General features: G+C 46.8%; 1 protein-coding gene across 1 annotated transcript in view; it reads right to left on the reverse strand.

Moving 5' to 3' along the window:
• Positions 1 to 19,232, reverse strand: part of CRAT (carnitine O-acetyltransferase) — a 48,541-nt gene that overhangs the window by 16,236 nt on the left and 13,073 nt on the right. Inside the window, exons 2-5 of the mRNA XM_083158756.1 lie at positions 8,409 to 8,669; positions 4,068 to 4,186; positions 1,725 to 1,778; positions 1,475 to 1,640 (exon numbers count right to left, since the gene is read on the reverse strand). Of these exons, the coding sequence (XP_083014882.1) occupies positions 1,475 to 1,640; positions 1,725 to 1,778; positions 4,068 to 4,186; positions 8,409 to 8,669 (600 nt within the window). The remainder of the gene's footprint in view (positions 1 to 1,474; positions 1,641 to 1,724; positions 1,779 to 4,067; positions 4,187 to 8,408; positions 8,670 to 19,232) is intronic.

Consider the following 19,232-nt stretch of genomic DNA (forward strand, 5'->3'; position numbering starts at 1 on the left):
AATATGGTCGCCTGCGACCATATTCCCAGCGATTTTAGCACCTATCTCCCCCGTGTGTACACAGCACTAGACACGTCCAAAAATATTAAGATTCCCCCAAAACACACATTTACATTTATACCATGCTCTGTCTGGATGGAATGGATATAGGTGCAAGGCATTTGGACTACTAAAATGCCAACCATGGCCTACCGATACGTAGAACAATAAAAAAAATGACATGTCCTAACAAGATGTCGAGGCCATGGTGTAATAGCATAACTGCCTCACAGCAATGAGGTCATGGGTTCGATTCCCACCATGACACTAACAGTGTGGAGTTTGCATATTCTCCCCTGCATGGGTGGGTTTCCTCCAGGTACTCCGGTTTCCTCATACAATCCAAAAATATACTGGTAGGTTAATTGGCTCCCAACAAAATTAACCCTAGAATGTCTGTGTGCACATGTGGTAGGGAATATAGAGTGTAAGCTCCACTGGGCAGGGACTGATGTGACTGTTCAAAAACTCTCTGTAAAGCGCTGCGGAATATGGGAGTCATTCTGGTTGACTTTCAAAGCTGCGAATTTCGCAGCTCTGCTAACCAACTAAACGCTGCCCACCGCAACATCCGCCCCCCCCACGCATGGCGAATGTCTCTGCACGCATGCAAATGGAAGTTTTGCATAAACATTCATTCGCTGTCTTGCGTACAGGGCTGAAGTCATTGGATGGTCGCCGACCATCCAATGATTTCTCAAGCGTTCGCAAATCTATGGTGATTCAGATTTGCGTCACCCTGCTACGTGAACAGAGCGGGCAGCTGACTATTATAGGCAGGGGACTATTACTAGCTATGCCTTACATTATTGTACTATTACAAAGAGAGGCCCGCTTTCAGGAGACACTACTGCACAATGCCTTAAAGGGGAGTATTCAATTCTCGGTTCCGACAGTCTTTTAAAAAAAGTCAGATCGGACGGCCTTCAATGATTTCGGTAATGGCAGCATTGAACAGGCGTGTGCCGCTATTTCTGCCGGCGGAAATAGCGGAACAGATTAAAAACCCCTCTAAGACTCTTCCTAAATATATCGGATGTACCTGTATGCGATTACTTCCTGTGCTTTTCAATCTTGTATGTACAGCATCAGGCAGAGTTGTTTATTTAACCCTCAATTTGTACGACCTAGCTCTGTTGTGGGATATAAAGGGGTAGTAGACAAGTTTAGTGTGAAGATGCGCCTGCTTCTAATATAGCACCCTCTACACCTCAAAGGTATAGCAGTGTCCCCCAGACAGGATGCTAGGGAAATATCTGTATCTAGATAGATTATATAGCAATTACAGGAAGACACAAGTCAATGACGAGCCTTCTGCAGGTGGAAGCACCTGTAAGTAGGCCTTGTGTGTTCCTTATTACTGTGAGGCCTTTTGATGATGCTTTCTTAATCATCACTATTCATCTTATCATCCATGAGACAGTGTGGTCCTCACCTGGAAGTTATGAACCACAGTAATGTGAGTAGGGGGCTTCTTCACTTGACTATAGTTGACGACAGAGTCTCGCTTCGGGCCTGGTATCCGACAGGACGATAAGATCTGGTAGTACTGATTCATACACAGTTGTTTACCACCCAGATACTCTACAGGAAGGGTCTCACTATACACAATGGGAAGATGAACAGAATTCAGGCAGTTGGACACTCGGTCAGGAGAGTATCCGTAGCTTTAAGAGATTACTTACTTGTCAATCATGGCCTTAAAGTCCAGAACACCTTCAATCAGCTTAGCAGCAAATCTAAGAGACGAGAGTATTCAACTTGGGGTCAAAACCAGCAGCGACAAAAGCTTATAGGAAGTTACCCCAATCGTGTGTGCATGGACCTCCTAATGCCGGGCTATTTACACCCATTCCCTCCGTATGCCTTCAGATGTTTTATAAAGGTCACTTCTGACGTGCTGCCACGTGCGATGGAACAATGCGATGTTGGATGTGCTGCCACGTGCGATGGAACAATGCGATGTTGGATGTGCTGCCACGTCCGATGGAACAATGTGATGTTGGATGTGGTGCCACGTCCGATGGAACAATGCGATGTTGGATGTGCGGCCACGTCCGATGGAACAATGCGATGTTGGATGTGGTGCACATCACGTATTGTGTGACTGCACAGTGCGGACAGGAGAAACAACTAACTGAATACAATGGACCCTGATTCAGACCCTGTTAACAAGGCTGACCTTTTTGCAGATGGACAAAACCATGCTGCACTGCAGGTGGGGCAGATGTAACATGTGCAGAGAGTTAGATTTGGGTGGGGTGTGTTGAAACTGAAACCTAAAATTGCAGTGTAAAAATAAATCAGCCAGTATTTACCCTGCACAGAAACAATATAACCCACCCAAATCTAACTCTCTGCACATGTTACATCTGCCCCACCTGCAACGCAGCATGGGTTTTTACCATGTGAAAAAAAATGCAGACTTGCTAACCGGTCTGAATCCGACCCAATGTTCTGACAAAATGTATCCTGACGCCATTCAGATGATTACATAGTGCCTACACGCTGGGCTGTTCTAGCTGTGTGCCGTTCCCTGCCTGGTTTGTAAAGGGCAAATGCTCCCTGGTGTCCTGCTAGAAACAGCCTGCCGTTGTGTGACTAGATGGCATGTGCATGGGATCTATTCACATCAAGAGGATTGTTAGGGGAAGGAAAGCCCCTCAGTAGGTGCCGGGCAAGCCCCCCCCAGGGCCGAATCCCCTCCCCGGCCTTCCAGTCCCCCTTTTTGAGCATGCATGGCACACTACCCCCGTATCCTACATACCATGCATGGACCGATTTAGGCAGTACGGACGGTGTAATGGTTAGCATTACTGCCTCACAGCACTGAGGTCATGGGTTCAATACCCACCATGGCCCTAACTGTGCGGAGTTTGTATATTCTCCCCGTGCTTGCGTGGGTTTCCTCCGGGTACTCCGGTTTCCTCCCACAATCCAAAAATATACTGGTAGGTCAATTGGCTTCCAACAAAAATGAACCCTAGAATGAACGTGTGTGCATGTGGTAGGGAATTATAGATTTTAGCATCCACTGGGGCAGGGACTGATGTGAGTGTTCAATCATTCTCTCTGTAAAGTGCTGCGGAATATGTGTGCGCTATATAAAAAAACTTAATAAATATATATTTTTTAAAGAATTCCACAATGTCAATATTTACAAAGTTGAGCATTTACTGTCAGGGAATGTTTTTTTTTTTTTTTTTTTTTTTTTTTTTTTTATGCCAGCGAATCAGTTCCTACGGCCACAGGATTACTTGGACGTGTGCTTATTGAAAGATCTTCAAACTATGGCCCTCCAGCTGTTGTGAAACTACAAGTCCCATCATGCCTTGCCACAGTTTTGCTATTAGGGAATGCTATGACTCTGGCAAGGCATGCTGGGATGTGTAGTTTCACAACAGCTGGAGGCCCACAGTTTGGACATGCCCGCTTTATAGCAATCTTGCGATTTTTAGCATATATTTCGGAGTCTAGTATATTCAGAGTTCAATTGTAATTCAGTTGCAGTGCGGCTGGATGAACACAACTGCGTGCAGGCGAAGATTAACCATGGCGTGTAGATGGAATTGTGTAGGCGCAGATATCAGTCTTATGTCATACGCATCTTTTCCACCTGACAGAGTGATGTATGCATCTACACACTGCAAGGCCTCACTGAAATAGCCAGCAGGGTTTATATGTATTCCAGGGGAAGCACTTGACATTGCGCAGATAGGAAGTAGTCTGTTTTAGTGATCAATAAGCAGAAGCCTATTTGACAGTCTGCACCATGGAGCTCAGAGTAACAATGCCAGCAGTTGTAACTGGGCTGTGCAAGTGGGAGTAGCTGGGACTCTGGACTTGGTGCATGGTATTGGACTGTATTTTGAGCTCAGCCAGAGCATGGCGCTCAGTGAAAATAGTTATTCAGTAAGTGTGGGAAAGGTCACCATGAACAAAGGTCAACCTGTCCGCCTTTCAGAAGTCATCTCCCCCCCACGCCATAGCCTAAAGGGAAAGGTCACCTCAGAACAAACGCTGGTTACCTGAGCTGCCCTTGTCTGTCTGCAAAGTCTTGCTTTGGTAAAACCACTCCGGGGCTCGAGTGAACCACGACCGGCAGCCGGTATTCCAGATACGCCGTCTGCAGCCACCAATCAGAGAGCTGAGAACAAGCACAAACAGACCAATCAGATTTCTTTCCATATCATTTGTGGCCTATACAGTTCTCTCTGTACTTTGCATCGAAAATGAGTTACTGGTGCGGCAACGTTATCTGTGCCCGGTATCTGTATCTCCTCATATATTTATTGATGCTTGGCGGTTGTTCTTTATTAGGTCCATTTGTATTGGCAACACCCAATATACACAAATACCATGCTGCTGCTGTGGAACTACACAGCACAGAATGCCCTGCCACAATTTTGTTACTAGGGCATGATAAAAAATGTGGCAGGGCATGCTGGGAGATGCAGTTCCACAGCAGCGGGAGGGCAGCATGTTGAATACCCCTGGTGCACAGTCATCTTTCAGGTCAGACTGTCTATGCATTCTGTGGCTCTCTAGTTTACAAGTCCCAGCATGCTCTGCACCTAACAGGAGTTAGACATCTGGCAAAGCATGATGGGGCAATTGGAGAGCAATTGATCGGGTCTGGTCCATGCCATATTTAGGGATTTAACAGTGGTAAAGGATTCTGTGTTCCAACCACAGCTGGGCATGGGTCATTGGGTCGACACATATTAGGATGACATGCATTGGGTCGACCACTGAAGGTCTACATGGCTTAGGTTGACACATGAAATAGGTCAACATGGCTGAGGTCGACAGGGTTGGAATGTCGACACAAGCATTAGGTAGACATGGGCAAGCTCGAAAGTCAAAAGGTCTACATGAGCTTTTCATGTTTTTTATCCCTAATGTCGACATAGTGACTGTATCCCCCACAGCTTTATATGGTTCCAGGTCCTGTTATGTTCTAACACATGGGGTAAAACTGGATACAACTATTAAAAATATGTTATTAGTGGTGGAATGCAGTCATGTCGTCAATAATAATATTGAGTTATGTCGGCAGGTTGAGAATATTAAAACCTACAACATTGACATCCTCCGAAAGCAGATAGTTAGGATTGGGCTGCCGGCGGGAGGGTCAGAGTGGGGCTGCCGACGGGAGGGTCAGAGTGGGGCTGCCCGACGGGAGGGTCAGAGTGGGGCTGCCCGACGGGAGGGTCAGAGTGGGGCTGCCCGACGGGAGGGTCAGAGTGGGGCTGCCCGACGGGAGGGTCAGAGTGGGGCTGCCCGACGGGAGGTTAAGTTTAGCTTTAAACACTGTCAGAACTGTCGCGGAGCCAGCCAATAAATGTTCATGTCAACATTACTACAAAGTCGGCATTAATAATGTCGACAAAATATACCCAACCCAAAGAGATTATATATGAACTATATTTTAATTTTAGTTATCACAAATTCATACTCAACTAAAGGGCATGAATAATGACGCCGGAACTCTTAATACTGTTCGTAATGCCTGTGCTGAAATCTGGACTGTTGGCATCTGGAACTTACATATACCTGGGGTAGTTAGGGTTAGGCCATGAGGAGGGAGGGTATAGGGGAGGTTCGATGTTAGGCTGCGGGGGAGGGTTAGGATTAGGCTGCCGCTGTCATTTTTCTGACCGCCAACATTCCAAAACATTGCCATATATTTATTAATGGCTATCGAGTGTTGAAGCGCCTGGTTTTTCCTTTATCGCTCCTCTCCCTGATGTCACAGAGAGATCATACACACCTTAGTGTCTTTGTAGGTCACTGAGCTATAGAGGTTGGGTATCCCTTATCCGGGTTACATCCCTTATAAAGTTTTCAGAATATTTTTTTTCTTCCCCCACGCCTCTTTTTTATACTTACCTCGTTCTCCCATGGCGGCCATCGGAATCCTCTTCAGCGACATCCCCGGTCCCAAGGATGCATTGTGCGGGCACACCGGTGATGTATTGTGGGGTTACATCCTTGGGACTGGGGATGCCAATGAAGAGGATTCTGATGGCTGCCGTGGATGCCAGGGAGCACCACGGACATCAAGGGATCACCGGGTCGCCGCTGTGGGACCAGGTAATTCTGAAACTTTTTTTTTTTTTCAAAATCCGCAAAAACCCCTTATCCATGCTCGTGGTCCCGAGCATTTCGGATAAGGCATACATAACCTGTACAACAGTGAAAATACCAACCAAATGCATCCAGTAGTTTGTGTGATGCCGGAACAGACAAAAATTCCCCCCCAATTGTTTTCATCTCCACAGTTCCTAGACCAGGCATTCCCAACCACGGTTCTCAAGGCACACCAACAGTGCAGGTTTTAGAGATATCCAGGCTTCAGCACAGATGGTTTCATCAGAATCACTCAGGTACTAATTAAGTCACCTGTGCTCAAGCCTGGATATCTACAAAACCTGCACTGTTGGTGTGCCTTGAGGACCGTGGTTGGGAATGCCTGCCCTAGACGTATGCTGCAAGTCTCAAAACAAAGGTCTGTGTAGAGACACAACGCTGTTTCTATTATCCATCTCATTAAGGGGCCCATTTATCAAACTATATTTGCGGCTAAATCCCCGAAAACGCACGTTTTCGGGTTTAGCCGCAAATATTAAGTATCTCCTAAATGTATCAAAGGGGGACCGCTGAGATCCTCCCTGCAGCGCCGCCGGCCGCATCCCCCATAGGTTTCTATGGGGGATGCGAAGCTGCCCGATGTGTTAACATCGGGCAGCCCGGCATCGCACCCCTGGATTATCGCCCTTCTGATATGGCGATAGCCCATTGTAGCCTATGGTGCTCGGGCAGTGCGGTAAGAGGGGTCGGCGGGGGTCAGCGCATAACCGAGCATGCGCTGACCTCCCGGCTTCCGGGTTAGGGCTTCGCAGGGACGGGCTCCTATCGGAGCCCTGTCCCTGTGCCCTTAAAAATTATACATTGCCCCGATATGATCGCATTTTACAATGCGATCCTGGGCGGTAATATTCCGCCCAGATCGCATTGTAAAATGCGATCTTGATAAATGCGCCCCTAAGCAAGGTGAGTGACTGCATTGGTTACTTCTTATTGCTGCTTATGAGACTGTTCACCACTCTCTTCTCTTATGATCAGTGAAAGCCCCTTCTTGGTACTCATCCTACCTATCTAACCGCTCTTTCAGTGTCCACCGCCTTGTTGCTACCTCTATCAGTTGGAGACCTCAGGGCTCAGTCTAATACTACCCATACACTTATGCGAACGGATTTGATGCGACATTGAAGTGCGATGTCCATCAAATCCGATCACATGTTATGGTGCAAAACGTGCCACCTTTCAGCACCCGATGTTGCATGCTTGCAATGCATGCAATTCTTGGGAGGGCGGCAGAATTTGAAAATTATTTTTTTTTAAACACTGGGCAGCCCTCTGATTGGTTGAGAGAGCTCAGCCTCCCAAGCACAATAAGACTCTACTCTCGTCTTCAAACATTTCCTGAAAACTCCCCTCTTCTGGCATCCTATCATATTTAGTGATTCCTCCAGGACCACAGGGCGCCGGAGGAAAGGGGGCACTTTGAATGCGGCGGACCGGGTCCGCCAACGCCACTAATGTTGGCGGTCTGCCCACTGATGTCACTAATGTGGGCGTCCCATCCACCAATGTGTCTGTTGGGAGCACGTCCGGCACCTACGTAGGAGCTGGGCTTCCCCCATGCGCTCCGAAAGCTGTTGGCAGGGACAGACGGGCCCAGTTGTTTTAATAGGGCACCAAAAAACGGGCGGGGCACGTTTTGGCCTTTAAAAATAGGGCAGGGAGTGGCCTAGAGCGAACACTTATATTCCAGAACCACCCACATAACCTCCATACACCTTTCCTATCCAATTAAACCCCCACTGTACAGACCACATATATCCTAACTTTTGTACTCTTTCGCATTTCCATCCTCTTGGCCAACATTGGTCCCATGGTCACCGTATCATACAGCCTACCAAGAACCTCTGCAATCGAGTGAACCTTTATGCAATAGATAACACCTATCCTTATGTATAAATGCCTATTTCCCTATAGATTGTAAGCTTGCGAGCAGGGTCCTTCTACCTTTGTGACCGTCTGTAACTACCCAGTTTGTTTTTATCTCCTTATTTCCACTTATAAAGCGCAACAGGATTTGCTGCGCTATACAAGAAATGGTTAATAAATAAATATGGTATTAGCATTCAGTGTGCCCTGTGCAATAGACTAATCAGCAGCCCATATAATATAAGCGAACAATCTGCTTTCTGAAGGTATAGTAAATGAAAATCCTACGCAAATATAAAATGGAATTACTTAATAAATAAAATAACTGTAGCAAAAAGATAACTACACATTACCCAATTGTCAGATTTCTTCGCTCTCCTCTCCAGGCCCTTCTGTAACCGACTGCCGACTCCAGATGTCTGGAATTCATCTAGTAACTGGTTGGTGTGGTCCCATTCCTCTGCGCTGACCAGGGGCTTTAAGGCCAGTAGGTATTTGTCCAGTGTCTGCTGCAGAGGTGGTACAGGAAGGCGAGGCAGACCCTCCTGGTGAGCCAGGTACCTCCCTGGCAGCTTCACCAATGACACAGGTTTCACCAAGCGAGCCGGCTTGGCCTGTAAAAGTAGAAAGACTTTATGTATGGGATGGTGCAGTACAGTCTAGTACAGTAAATTACCAGGATATTTCCCTATTCAAAATTTAAAAAAAAGTCCAGCCCCTGAACTGGACAGGCCACGCCCCATGTCACAGAAAGAAACCATTGGTTAATCTGCCTAACCAGACACACCCACTAACTTCTTAGCCCCGCCCCTCTTGGAGTTCGCAATTCGCCGATGCTCAGGACGGTTGGTCAATGCGAAAACACAAAGCTTTATAATATACAAGTTTTTCTAGTTCATACTTGCACCTTATATAAAGTGGACCTTGGTCTTGTGAGTGCTGATGACCAAGTTTTTTAGAGATGCGGTCACTTGGTCTACAGCATGATGGTCGACAGTCATTAGTTCGACATGAGAAAAGGTCGACAGGTCATTCGTTCGACAGTGTCTAGGTCGACATGGGGTTTTTCACTGTTTTTTGAGCCGACCGGTGGTATTTCATGCCCTACCATCCACTATGGCGTGGTGGGGGAACATAATAGTGTGCCGAGCATAGTGAGGTACCGTGCCCGACGCATTGCGAGCGGATGCAGTGCACTTTAAACTGTGTCCATGTCGACTGTGTTGACATTCAGGTAAAAAAAAACAGTGAAAATCCCCATGTCGACCTTTTGACTGTCGACCTAGACATTGTCGAACTAACAACCTGTTGAACTAATGACCTTTCGACCTATAACCATGTCGACCTTTCCCCATGTCGACCTAATGGTGCCGACCATCATGCTGTAGACCAAATGATCCCAACCCCATTTTCTACATTAAAGGAGGGCACCAGAGCAAGTTATCCCTGCAGGGTTATATATAAGATGAGACAAGCATGTAAAAAGGATCATTATAAAGGAAACGACAGCTGCTGAGTTTATCCTGCTACTTTTTCATGCTGGCGCTATAGAAATAAATGGTAACAAATACACATTAAATATATATTTAGGCTGTGTCACCTGTACCTATTTAGTCACAAGAGACAAATGTGCGCACAGTTTCTCAGGTAAACTGCATATCAGGGATGGGGAACCCTTGGCCATCCAGCTGTTGTTGAACTACGCATCCCAGCATGCCGTGGAACAGTTTTAGCATGGCCAAATAGCAAAACTGTAGTAGGGCATGCTGGGATGTGTAGTTCAAGAACAGGTACTTGTGTATTATAACGGCGCCCGATTTAATCCAAATCGCATCTGATATCACATCCGATTTATCGGCCGATTTCCTGCCGATTTTTTTGCCGATTTGATCTGCGATGCGATTTTGCGTCCGATTTTCGGACGATTTTTTGCCGATTTTCGGCCATTTCCTGATGATTTGCATGTTATTCCATCCTTGCACACCCCCAGGTACTATGCGATGGTATGCGATGTGATTTTCGGGAAAATGCCCCTGATTGTACAATTAAATATCGCATAGCAACGCATGCCAGCAAGTGGCATGCGATGCGATGTGATTTGCAATGTTAAATGCACCCCCATTGTTAACGCCATCCCCACTATCAACGCCAACCCGAAGCGTGGCGAGCGCAGCGAGCCCGCCAGGGGCGGCGGTACGCGTCCTCCGTCCTTTTCATACCCCCACTATCCACGTCGGCGTGGAGTTGATTTTAGATAGTGTGGCGAGCGCAGCGAGGGGACGCGGATTACTTTACCGCCACGCTTCGGGCTCGGTGGCTCGCTGCGTTTGCCACACTATCTAAAATCAACTCCACGCCGACGTGGATAGTGGGGGTATGAAAAGGTCGGAGGACGTGTACCGCCGCCGCTCGCCACGCTTCGGGTTGGCGTTGATAGTGGGGGTGGCGTTAACAATGGCGGTGCATTTAACATTGTAAGCACCCATCAGGGTGAGTGTACAATTACAAATCGAATCGCTTCACATGCATCGCATGGCATGCATCACATGCCACTATATTGCATGCGATGCACTACGATGGAAATCGGGGGTGTGCAATAATCGAACAGCATGCAAATTGGCCGGAAAAAGTGAAAAATCGGTCGAAAATCGGTCGCAAAATCGCATCCGATTTTTCCATGCGATTTGCGGCCGATTTTGTGGGCGCCGTCATAATACACAAGTACCCAAGAACAGCTGGAGACCCAAAAGTTCCAACATCCCTGCTCTATACCATCAAAATACCCAATGTCTTGTGTATAACATTTTGTGATTGATCTTCGGTCTTGCCCATGTGTAGTAAACTACGCAAGGCAGCAGTGGCGTAACAAAGTCATGGCAGGGGGATCCAACACCAAAGATTCAATGCGGACAGCCCTCCAAACATGGCTGCCACCTTGGAGGGGACACATGCTGGAGATGGTACTGGACCTCTTGCGTCTGTCAGGGGAGAGCAGCGCACACAGAACTACCTGAAAGGGCCAGAATCCAAGGTGGAGCAAGACTTCTAGTTGCACCACCGCAAGGTGGAGAGGCAATTTGAAAAACTAATGGAGAAACACAGGGCGGCTATACGGGTGGTTATTGGCACAGGGTCCAGTGAACTAGCAGCGGAAGAACCTGTGTGTGGTCTCTATTCTTTCAAGAAGCCACCTGTGTGCCGGATAGATAGATAGACATATACACACACATCCATCCATAGGGAACAGCACGCCAGAAGTAAATGGCTGGTGCCTTCCGTAAAAGATCCCAGAACGGGAGCTTCACACAACAACTCGTAGCGGCGGCACTCAGAAATAATCAACAGGAGAAGCAGATACTGCAGTATCTGCTTCTCCTGTTGATTATCTCTGAGTGCTGCCGCTACGAGTTGTTTATATTATATATATATATATATAAAAAAAACAGTCTTGTTGTTTTGTTGGCTTGATAAAGGGGCGCAGCCCCGAAACGTTGCCTGATGACACATTAAACCTTTTTTGGTTTCACCTTCAATTCATCTCTGAGTGCCGCCTTTTCTGTTTCTTTGAATACATGCAACCTTGCATTTGGGAAGGCACTAATATATATATATTTTTTTTTATATGGCAGAAGCAGCAGTACCAATAAAATGTTAATCACACATGTCAGTACATATATACTTTGTTGTACAGACACAGATGTTTTGGATTCTAGGTATCATCACATATCGAGTACATTCCAGAAAGTGAGGTTTTATATACAGTAACATTGGCGCCAAACAGCATTGCCAGCCGCCTGTGGGCTGTCAGCGTTGCTAAAGCAACACAAAATCATTTTATGAACCTTGGTTACCATGGCATCATGAACAGGAAGCATGGGAGAAGTACAAAGTGTATACAAACTGGGAGATTAAGCTGTTGTAAAACATGTCATCAACTTCATGTTTAATGGTGCATACTGCAGATATCCATAGCAATCAGGACACAGGCCCTGATATACCCCTGGAGCAGTGGTGTCAAACTCATGGCCCTCCAGCTGTTCTGGAACTACACATCCCAGCATGCCCTGAGACAGATTTTATATAATGGATTGCTAAAACTGTGGCAGGGCATGCTGGGATGTGTAGTTCCACAACAGCTGGAGGGCCATGAGTTTGAGACCACTGCCCTGGAGCAAGCAGCCAAATATTCCGCACCCTTGTGCTAGATCAGGTCATAAACTTTATACACATGAATTTTGGGGAATATAGTGGTGCAAAGGTTAGCGTGCTGACTCATAGCACTGAGGTCTTGGGTTGGAGACCCACTAAGGTCTTATCTATGTGGAGTTTGTATGTTCTCCTCAACACGGGCTTCCTCAAACAAAACCCTCCCCTCAAAAAAATGGTAAATAGGACGTAAGAGTATCAGCAAATGATTTGTAACAAAGACTACAAAAAAAAAAAAAAATAGAGAATAGTGATATTGTAGCCATTTTACAAAATATCCTTATACTACCGCCAACTACAGAAATACACACAAAACCCAATTTTATCAAACACACAGTGGAGGCGGCCATTTTGTGGGCTAAACAAATATTCACGATACCAAAGCCCATGTAATCAAGCATATCTGACAAAGGTGCAATTTGTGGCTTTTGGATGCGGTACTTGTGTAGTTTCACGGCGCCCGATATATCGGATGCGATATCGGCTGATATATCGATGCGATCCGATTGGATTTTTTACCTGTTCATAACCCCACTATCCACTACGCATGGAGCGGATTTTATATAGTGTGGCGAGCGCAGTAATCCGCGTCCGCTCGCCACGCTCGCCACACTATATAAAGTCAACTCCATGCGTAGTGGATAGTGGGGTTATGAACAGGTAAAAAAAAAAAAAAATTGCATCCGATATATCGGCCGATATCGCATCCAATATATTGGCCGATATCGTATCCGATATATATCGGGCGCCGTGAAACTACACAAGTACCGGTGCTATTCACCACTACACAGAGAATGATTGCTCATATATTGCTTACAAATGTCTGTTCAATATACACCTGTATACCTTCCGGTTCACAGTTACAGATTCTTATTCCATTAAAATATAATATATGTCATGATCGGCTGTTCCTGCGACCAGCAGCGAGTCAGACTGCAGGGGCATGCGTGCATTTCCCTGTGATGGAGTGATGAATCGCATGCGAACCCGTTTCCCACCACCACTAGGTGTGCCGAGTCATAGGTCAGGCGGGCAGCAGGCCCGCACTTCGGATGTCATACACATGCGATTTTACCAGATTTCTCACCTCGATCTGTCGGAATTGGGTGAAATCAGGCCAAAATCGTATAGGACCTTAATACATACACACACGCTACGGTACGTGTGTGTAAGCCCAAATAGAAGGGGGATTGACATGAATGACAACCATATCCCTCCCTGAATGGCCGGTGCCCCCCCCCCCCCAGTTAATTCAAGGGGAAGGTCGGTGCTAAAGATGCAAATCGTACCTACAGCAGGTGCGCCCCCCCCTCCCCCCCAAGTGCTGCTGACAGTCTCCTCTCCGGGCTGCTTAAAAAAGTAGGCAACCCTGCTATAATGCTGTGTAATTAGTGGTGCTCTATAAATAAACCAGAATAACAAAAGTTAAAGTATAATATTATGACAACAAACAATAGTAACAGGATGTGATGGCCACAGGGCATGCTGGGATATATCTGAACGGAACAGCACGTGTTCTCTGCAAATGTTGGTGGAATTAGCGCATCGCGTTTATTTTCTAGATTCCATGTGATCATTTTTTTCTGCTCCCTTCTCAGTGTTGAGAACCGGTGCGGAGGGAAGTTTGTGAGGGTGTGGTATAGTAGCCCGACAGTCGGGATTCCGACAGTCATTAGTCGGACGTCGGAATCCCGACTGCACAGTGTGGGGAGCGCAATGAAGCCCCTTGCGGGCTCGCTGCGCTCGCCACGCTGCGCTCGCCACGCTGCGGGCGCGGTGGCGAGCGCAGCTCGCCACCTATTTTATTCTCCCTCTACGGGGGTCGTGGACCCCCACGAGGGAGCAGTCGGGATTCCGACGTCGGAGGAATGAATGTCGGAATCCCGACTGTCGGGGAGCCATCCGGCACCCGTTTGTGACTGGTTCTCACGCTCATGCAAGGCTCCAGTCTGGAGGAGGGGCACCCTTTGGAAGTCATTTACCTAGGTAGTAATGCAACAATAAGATTTAGAAGCAAATCACCAGTTCTGGTTGATAGATCCACTGGGGGAAATTTACTAAAGGAAATTTGTAAAAAATAGGTGTATTTGTATCCAGAAATACACTTATTTTTGACATTTACTATCTCGAAAATACGGCAATTCGTATTGGTATTGATAGCACATGATAGCAGTAAATGTCAAAAATAATACTGCTTTCACATTGCAGAAATGGGTAATGACACGGTATTCTTAAATGGGACTTTAAAATGGGTCTGAGCCTTGAGACCTTTCACATTGCAGGTGAAAACCATTTTAAAAATCATTTAATACCATTCAAACATTCAACCCGTTTAACCCCCAAGGGACACGTTTCAAGCCATTGAAATAGAGCTGTTCAAACTGCCAAAAAAACGGCTTTAAAACGTGTAGGACTCTGCTTTTTAACCGTGTTGAAATACCGGTTAACTTTAACCGGTAAATCAACTCTGGCACTTTCACATTGCAGCCTTAAACGTTTTAAAATGGGAAAAAAACGGCAATATACTGTTTTAAAAGTGCGATGTGAAAGGGGTATTAGTGTATTTCTGGATACAAATACACCTATTTTTTTACAAATTTCCTTTAGTAAATTTCCCCCAAAGTGTCTAGATAGACAGTCAATAGGTCTACCTCAAAAGGCCGATATTAAAATGTTGACAGGGTCAAAATTTCGACATGAAGAAGGTAGACATGACAAGGTCGACATGAGTTTTTCATGATTATTATATATCTTTAAAAACTGGCTTGTTCTTACTTCACCATCCACCTGTGTCTACCTTTTGACCCCGTCGACCGATTCAGTGTCTATGTACACATTGTCTATGGAATAATCCACATTCCAAATCAGATAATGAAGGCAATAAGCAGGAATGAGACAGGAATGTTATCAGTGAGAGTTGCACTTTACCTTATCTGACTGGTGCCTCTTATCCATCCTTGTACCTGTGTGTTTAGTTTAACCTGTGTACTCCAAAACAGCCTAATTAACATGCAGGCTCAAAATGCTTAGCGTTAGACAAAACACTGTCAAGGAAACAAAACAGCAGCCATTAAAACGTAACAATCGATAATTTTGGAAACAAAGTTATATTCATATGTTGTATCAGTCTACGTACAAAACTCTGAACCTATGTTCAGAAAAAATATTTTTTTTGGTACTGGTTTACTAGCACGGCGCCCACGATTTTAATCTTGTTACATAGTTTTGATCGCATCACATGCGACCAGATCGCATGCGATGCGATCAAAACGATGATTTCATTGTACAATCACCCTGATGGGTGATTAGTATGTTATATGCACCCCCACTGTTAATGCCACCACCACTATTAACGCCAACCCGAAGCGTGGCGAGCGCAGCGTGACCGCGAGGGGCGGCGGTACGCGTCCTCCGACCTTTTCATACCCCCACTATCCACGTCGGCGTGGAGTCGATTTTATATAGTGTGGCGAGCGCAGCGAGCCACTGAGCCCAAAGCGTGGCAAGGGGACGTGGATAACTTCACTTCACATGTATTATGCCACACTATATAACAGAAAAAAAAAGCCGCTCAGTGCGTACACAATGAGCAATTTTGCGCCATCTTTTTTCCCGGGGTGGATGGCTTTCCATAGCAGGATGCTATAGAAAGCCGCCCACTCCACCTCTCACCTGCTGTTAATACCAGCAGATGAGCAGCTGGGCCAGCGCTGATGCGGGAGGGCACATCAGCGCTCACCGCTGGCTCGTACACCCTCGGGCGGCTTTTGAGCTGAAAGCAGCTAAAATGGTTGGAATGAGCGGCTTTCAGCTCAAAATCACCCCATGTCTGGGCCTTAAGCGATGTTTTGAACATTATTGCTCATTTTGCCCCTTCTGAGCGATATGGTTTATAATATTGCTTATTGTGTATGCTCAGTATTGTCAAAGATGTGCGCTCCCGCGGGTTGTTAATGTCCTCCACATCCTGCATGTACAGACGACGGAGCTCATCGCTAGCGAGGGACTTTGCCGCAGAACGCAGCAAGGGCCCCGCTGCCCATAGGCATCTATACGGTAATGCCATCTAAAGATGGCATTATCTACTGCATCCAAGCTCTGGAAGGAACTCCAGGCGACTATACGTCATGGACTTTTATTACATATGTGGTGTTTATAATTAGAAAGCTGCCTTACCACCTAAAGTAGGAAACAGACCTGCAAAATATGGGTGCAAGTGGCTGTGATTGTAGCCCCTCATTGGTGCTCCTGCTCATGCCCCTTCCCCTCCAAGTGTCCCAGTGCTTCTGATCTCAGCCTTCGGAGACAGACTACAGAGCTCAGGGAAAGGCAGCATAGAGCGGCCCCAGGGAGAGTGAGGAGGTGCTATACTGCTGCAGGTGGTAGAACAGCTTTAATATGGAGAACATGTCTCTCAGTAGCCAGTACAGGTCTTCCCGTTGTAGATATGGAGTACACTTTGCTCTAGTTCTCTGGGCTTGCTTCCCCTTTCCTAGACACTCCCTAAGCAGTTATCTATCCACCAATGGTATCTGATTAGCGTCCTACAAGTCCAGGCCGGCTACATGGCTGCAGAACCATAATCAATCAAAAAGACAAATTAATGTTCGTGCATATGCACTATGGCCAAATCAATAAAGTTTTCTAGGCTGCACTTTATGTGACAATGTAAGCCAACATCTGATTGGCTGTCAAAGGCTTACAGCATATACATGTGCAGATAGTACCATGTGCTGAAATAAATGCATTATGATAATAACTAGTTTCTGAGATGTCATTTCACTTTGAGCTGTGACAGTTTTTAGCCCACAAACTCTCCACCCCCAGTCCCTGTCTGCTCCTACCTTCAATCTCGTCTGCACAGCTCCCTCTCTCCATATCTAGCAAGTTTGAAACAGAACAGTGCCCCTGCAAAAATTGCTTTCACTCGAGTAATTGGATCCGTTGAGAGGCCTCTAGTGGTCACTGGCAGTACTTCACCTCTTAAGGGGTGTACACATGGTGCAATTTGGTTGCTGAGCAATTTTGGCTTAATATGTCTCAGCAATATATTGCCATACCTCCCAACTGTCCCGCTTATCGCGGGAATGTCCCTTTTTTGGGTCATTCTGGCGTCCCTCCCGTGGTCGACAGTGTCCCCCGGTGGGGGGGAGGGGGGAATGGAGGGGCAGTTGAGAGTCCCTGTCCCCCTCTCACCCTGCAGCCGGAGGGGCATAGCCAGCTGGGCATGCCCCCACAGTGGCGAAAACAGGGCGTGGCCTCGCGGGGAGAGCCACAAGTATAAGCCACGCCCCCAGAAATTTCAACACGCCTCAGGCGCGCATATGGATGTCCTTACTCTGGAGGCTAGAAAGTTGGGAGGTATTGCTCAGTGTACTATTTTCATCAGCAATCCGTGATTTTGGCTGAAAATTGCAGACAATTCTCTCTTATTCTGTCTCTACCTCATTTTGGCTAGAAATCGCTGGTGCGCAGTGCATTGTGCACCAGCAACTAGTAATTTCAGCCATAATTGCAGAAGCATGCTCCTGCGACCAGCAACCATTAAGGGCTGACTGTGGGAGTGCGATCCTAGCGATTTATCACCCACAACACAAAAAAACACTGGCAATATGGTCGCTCAGCGAACATTTAGCCGGAGATACTGGCTTAAATCTCCCCATGTGTACAGGGCTATAGAGGTAAGGAGTAGTTAGCCTTTTATACATACAGATGGCTCATATAGCTAGAAAGCAGGGGTACTTCATGTCTAGGAGAATCATTGAGTCTGCCCTGCTGTAAACATCACCCTTTTATAATTAGCCTGCTCCTGTCCTCTGGTACAGCTGCACGGTTCTATTGCCAAGAGCCCCACGGATCAGGAAAGGACCTCCTAAGGCCCACTGCTACCAATGGAGTGCCAGGAGTGGGATCTGGGTGATAGTGATTAGGTCTACAATCAACAGGTCGATACACACAGATGGTCAACATAAATATGGATGACACATTAATAAGGTCGACTTTTTCATACTTTATCATCCATCTTTAAATCCATACTTTATCATCCACTTGGACCACGACTAGGAACGGTAAAGTACTGTTTATTCTAGCCCCCTGCAACTTTCAAAACCTCTGCAGTTCTCCTTTCCTGCCTGGGGTGTCGCTGCCTGCTGTGTTGCTTCTAGCATGGTGTGGTCTGTACTTCAGCAGTCATATGCAGACCAGCCAAACAGACCTGTGCTAGAAGCACCACAGCAGAGAGCAACACCCCAGGCAGGAAAGGGGAACTGCACGAGTTTTGAAAGATGCAGGGTGCTATAATGAACACTAGATGAAGTGAGCAGTGGTAGTGAAGCAAAGCACCTGGCCTGAACCATGGAAAGCAAAGAGTTATGCGAGGGGTCTTGGAACACTGATTGGGGGTCCATGTGCTCAGGTACGGACACACATTAAAAACCCCCAAAACTCTGGTCGACCTTTTCATTTGTCAAGCCCATGATCCACACCTGCCAGGACTGTTAAGGCCCCCCATATATTAGGCCGACTTGTCCTTAGGACAAGTCGGACCCAATTCTCCTGTGAGCTGCCTGGCAGCTACCCGGGAGGCTCACATACAATTTAGCACTTGATGAGCCAGTTTTTACATGTCGCTTGCGATTTATCACATGTAAAACAAATGGGGAGCTGCAGGAAGGTGAGGAGCAGTGGGGCGGGCAGCGGCGATGCCAACGAGGAGCAAGGCAGCGGCAGTAGTGGGGGTGAGCGGCGGCTCTCAAATGAGTTCCTGGCGGCTGCCGGGTGCGGCGAGTGATGCTGACCTGGCCCGGCATGTTGTGATCACAAATAGCAGTGCTGTGGGACGGGCAGTGCAGTGGCGGCTATTACATTTTCAAAATACCTGTCAAATGACCGGCTGTTCTCTAATTGGCTGAGAGAGCTCTCAGCCAAATCAGAGAACGGCCTGTCATTTGACAGGTATTATAAAAATCTAA

This window comes from Crinia signifera, chromosome 9 (assembly GCF_055691185.1).
Source record: "Crinia signifera chromosome 9, ASM5569118v1, whole genome shotgun sequence".
In the NCBI taxonomy this organism is placed as follows: domain Eukaryota; kingdom Metazoa; phylum Chordata; class Amphibia; order Anura; family Myobatrachidae; genus Crinia; species Crinia signifera.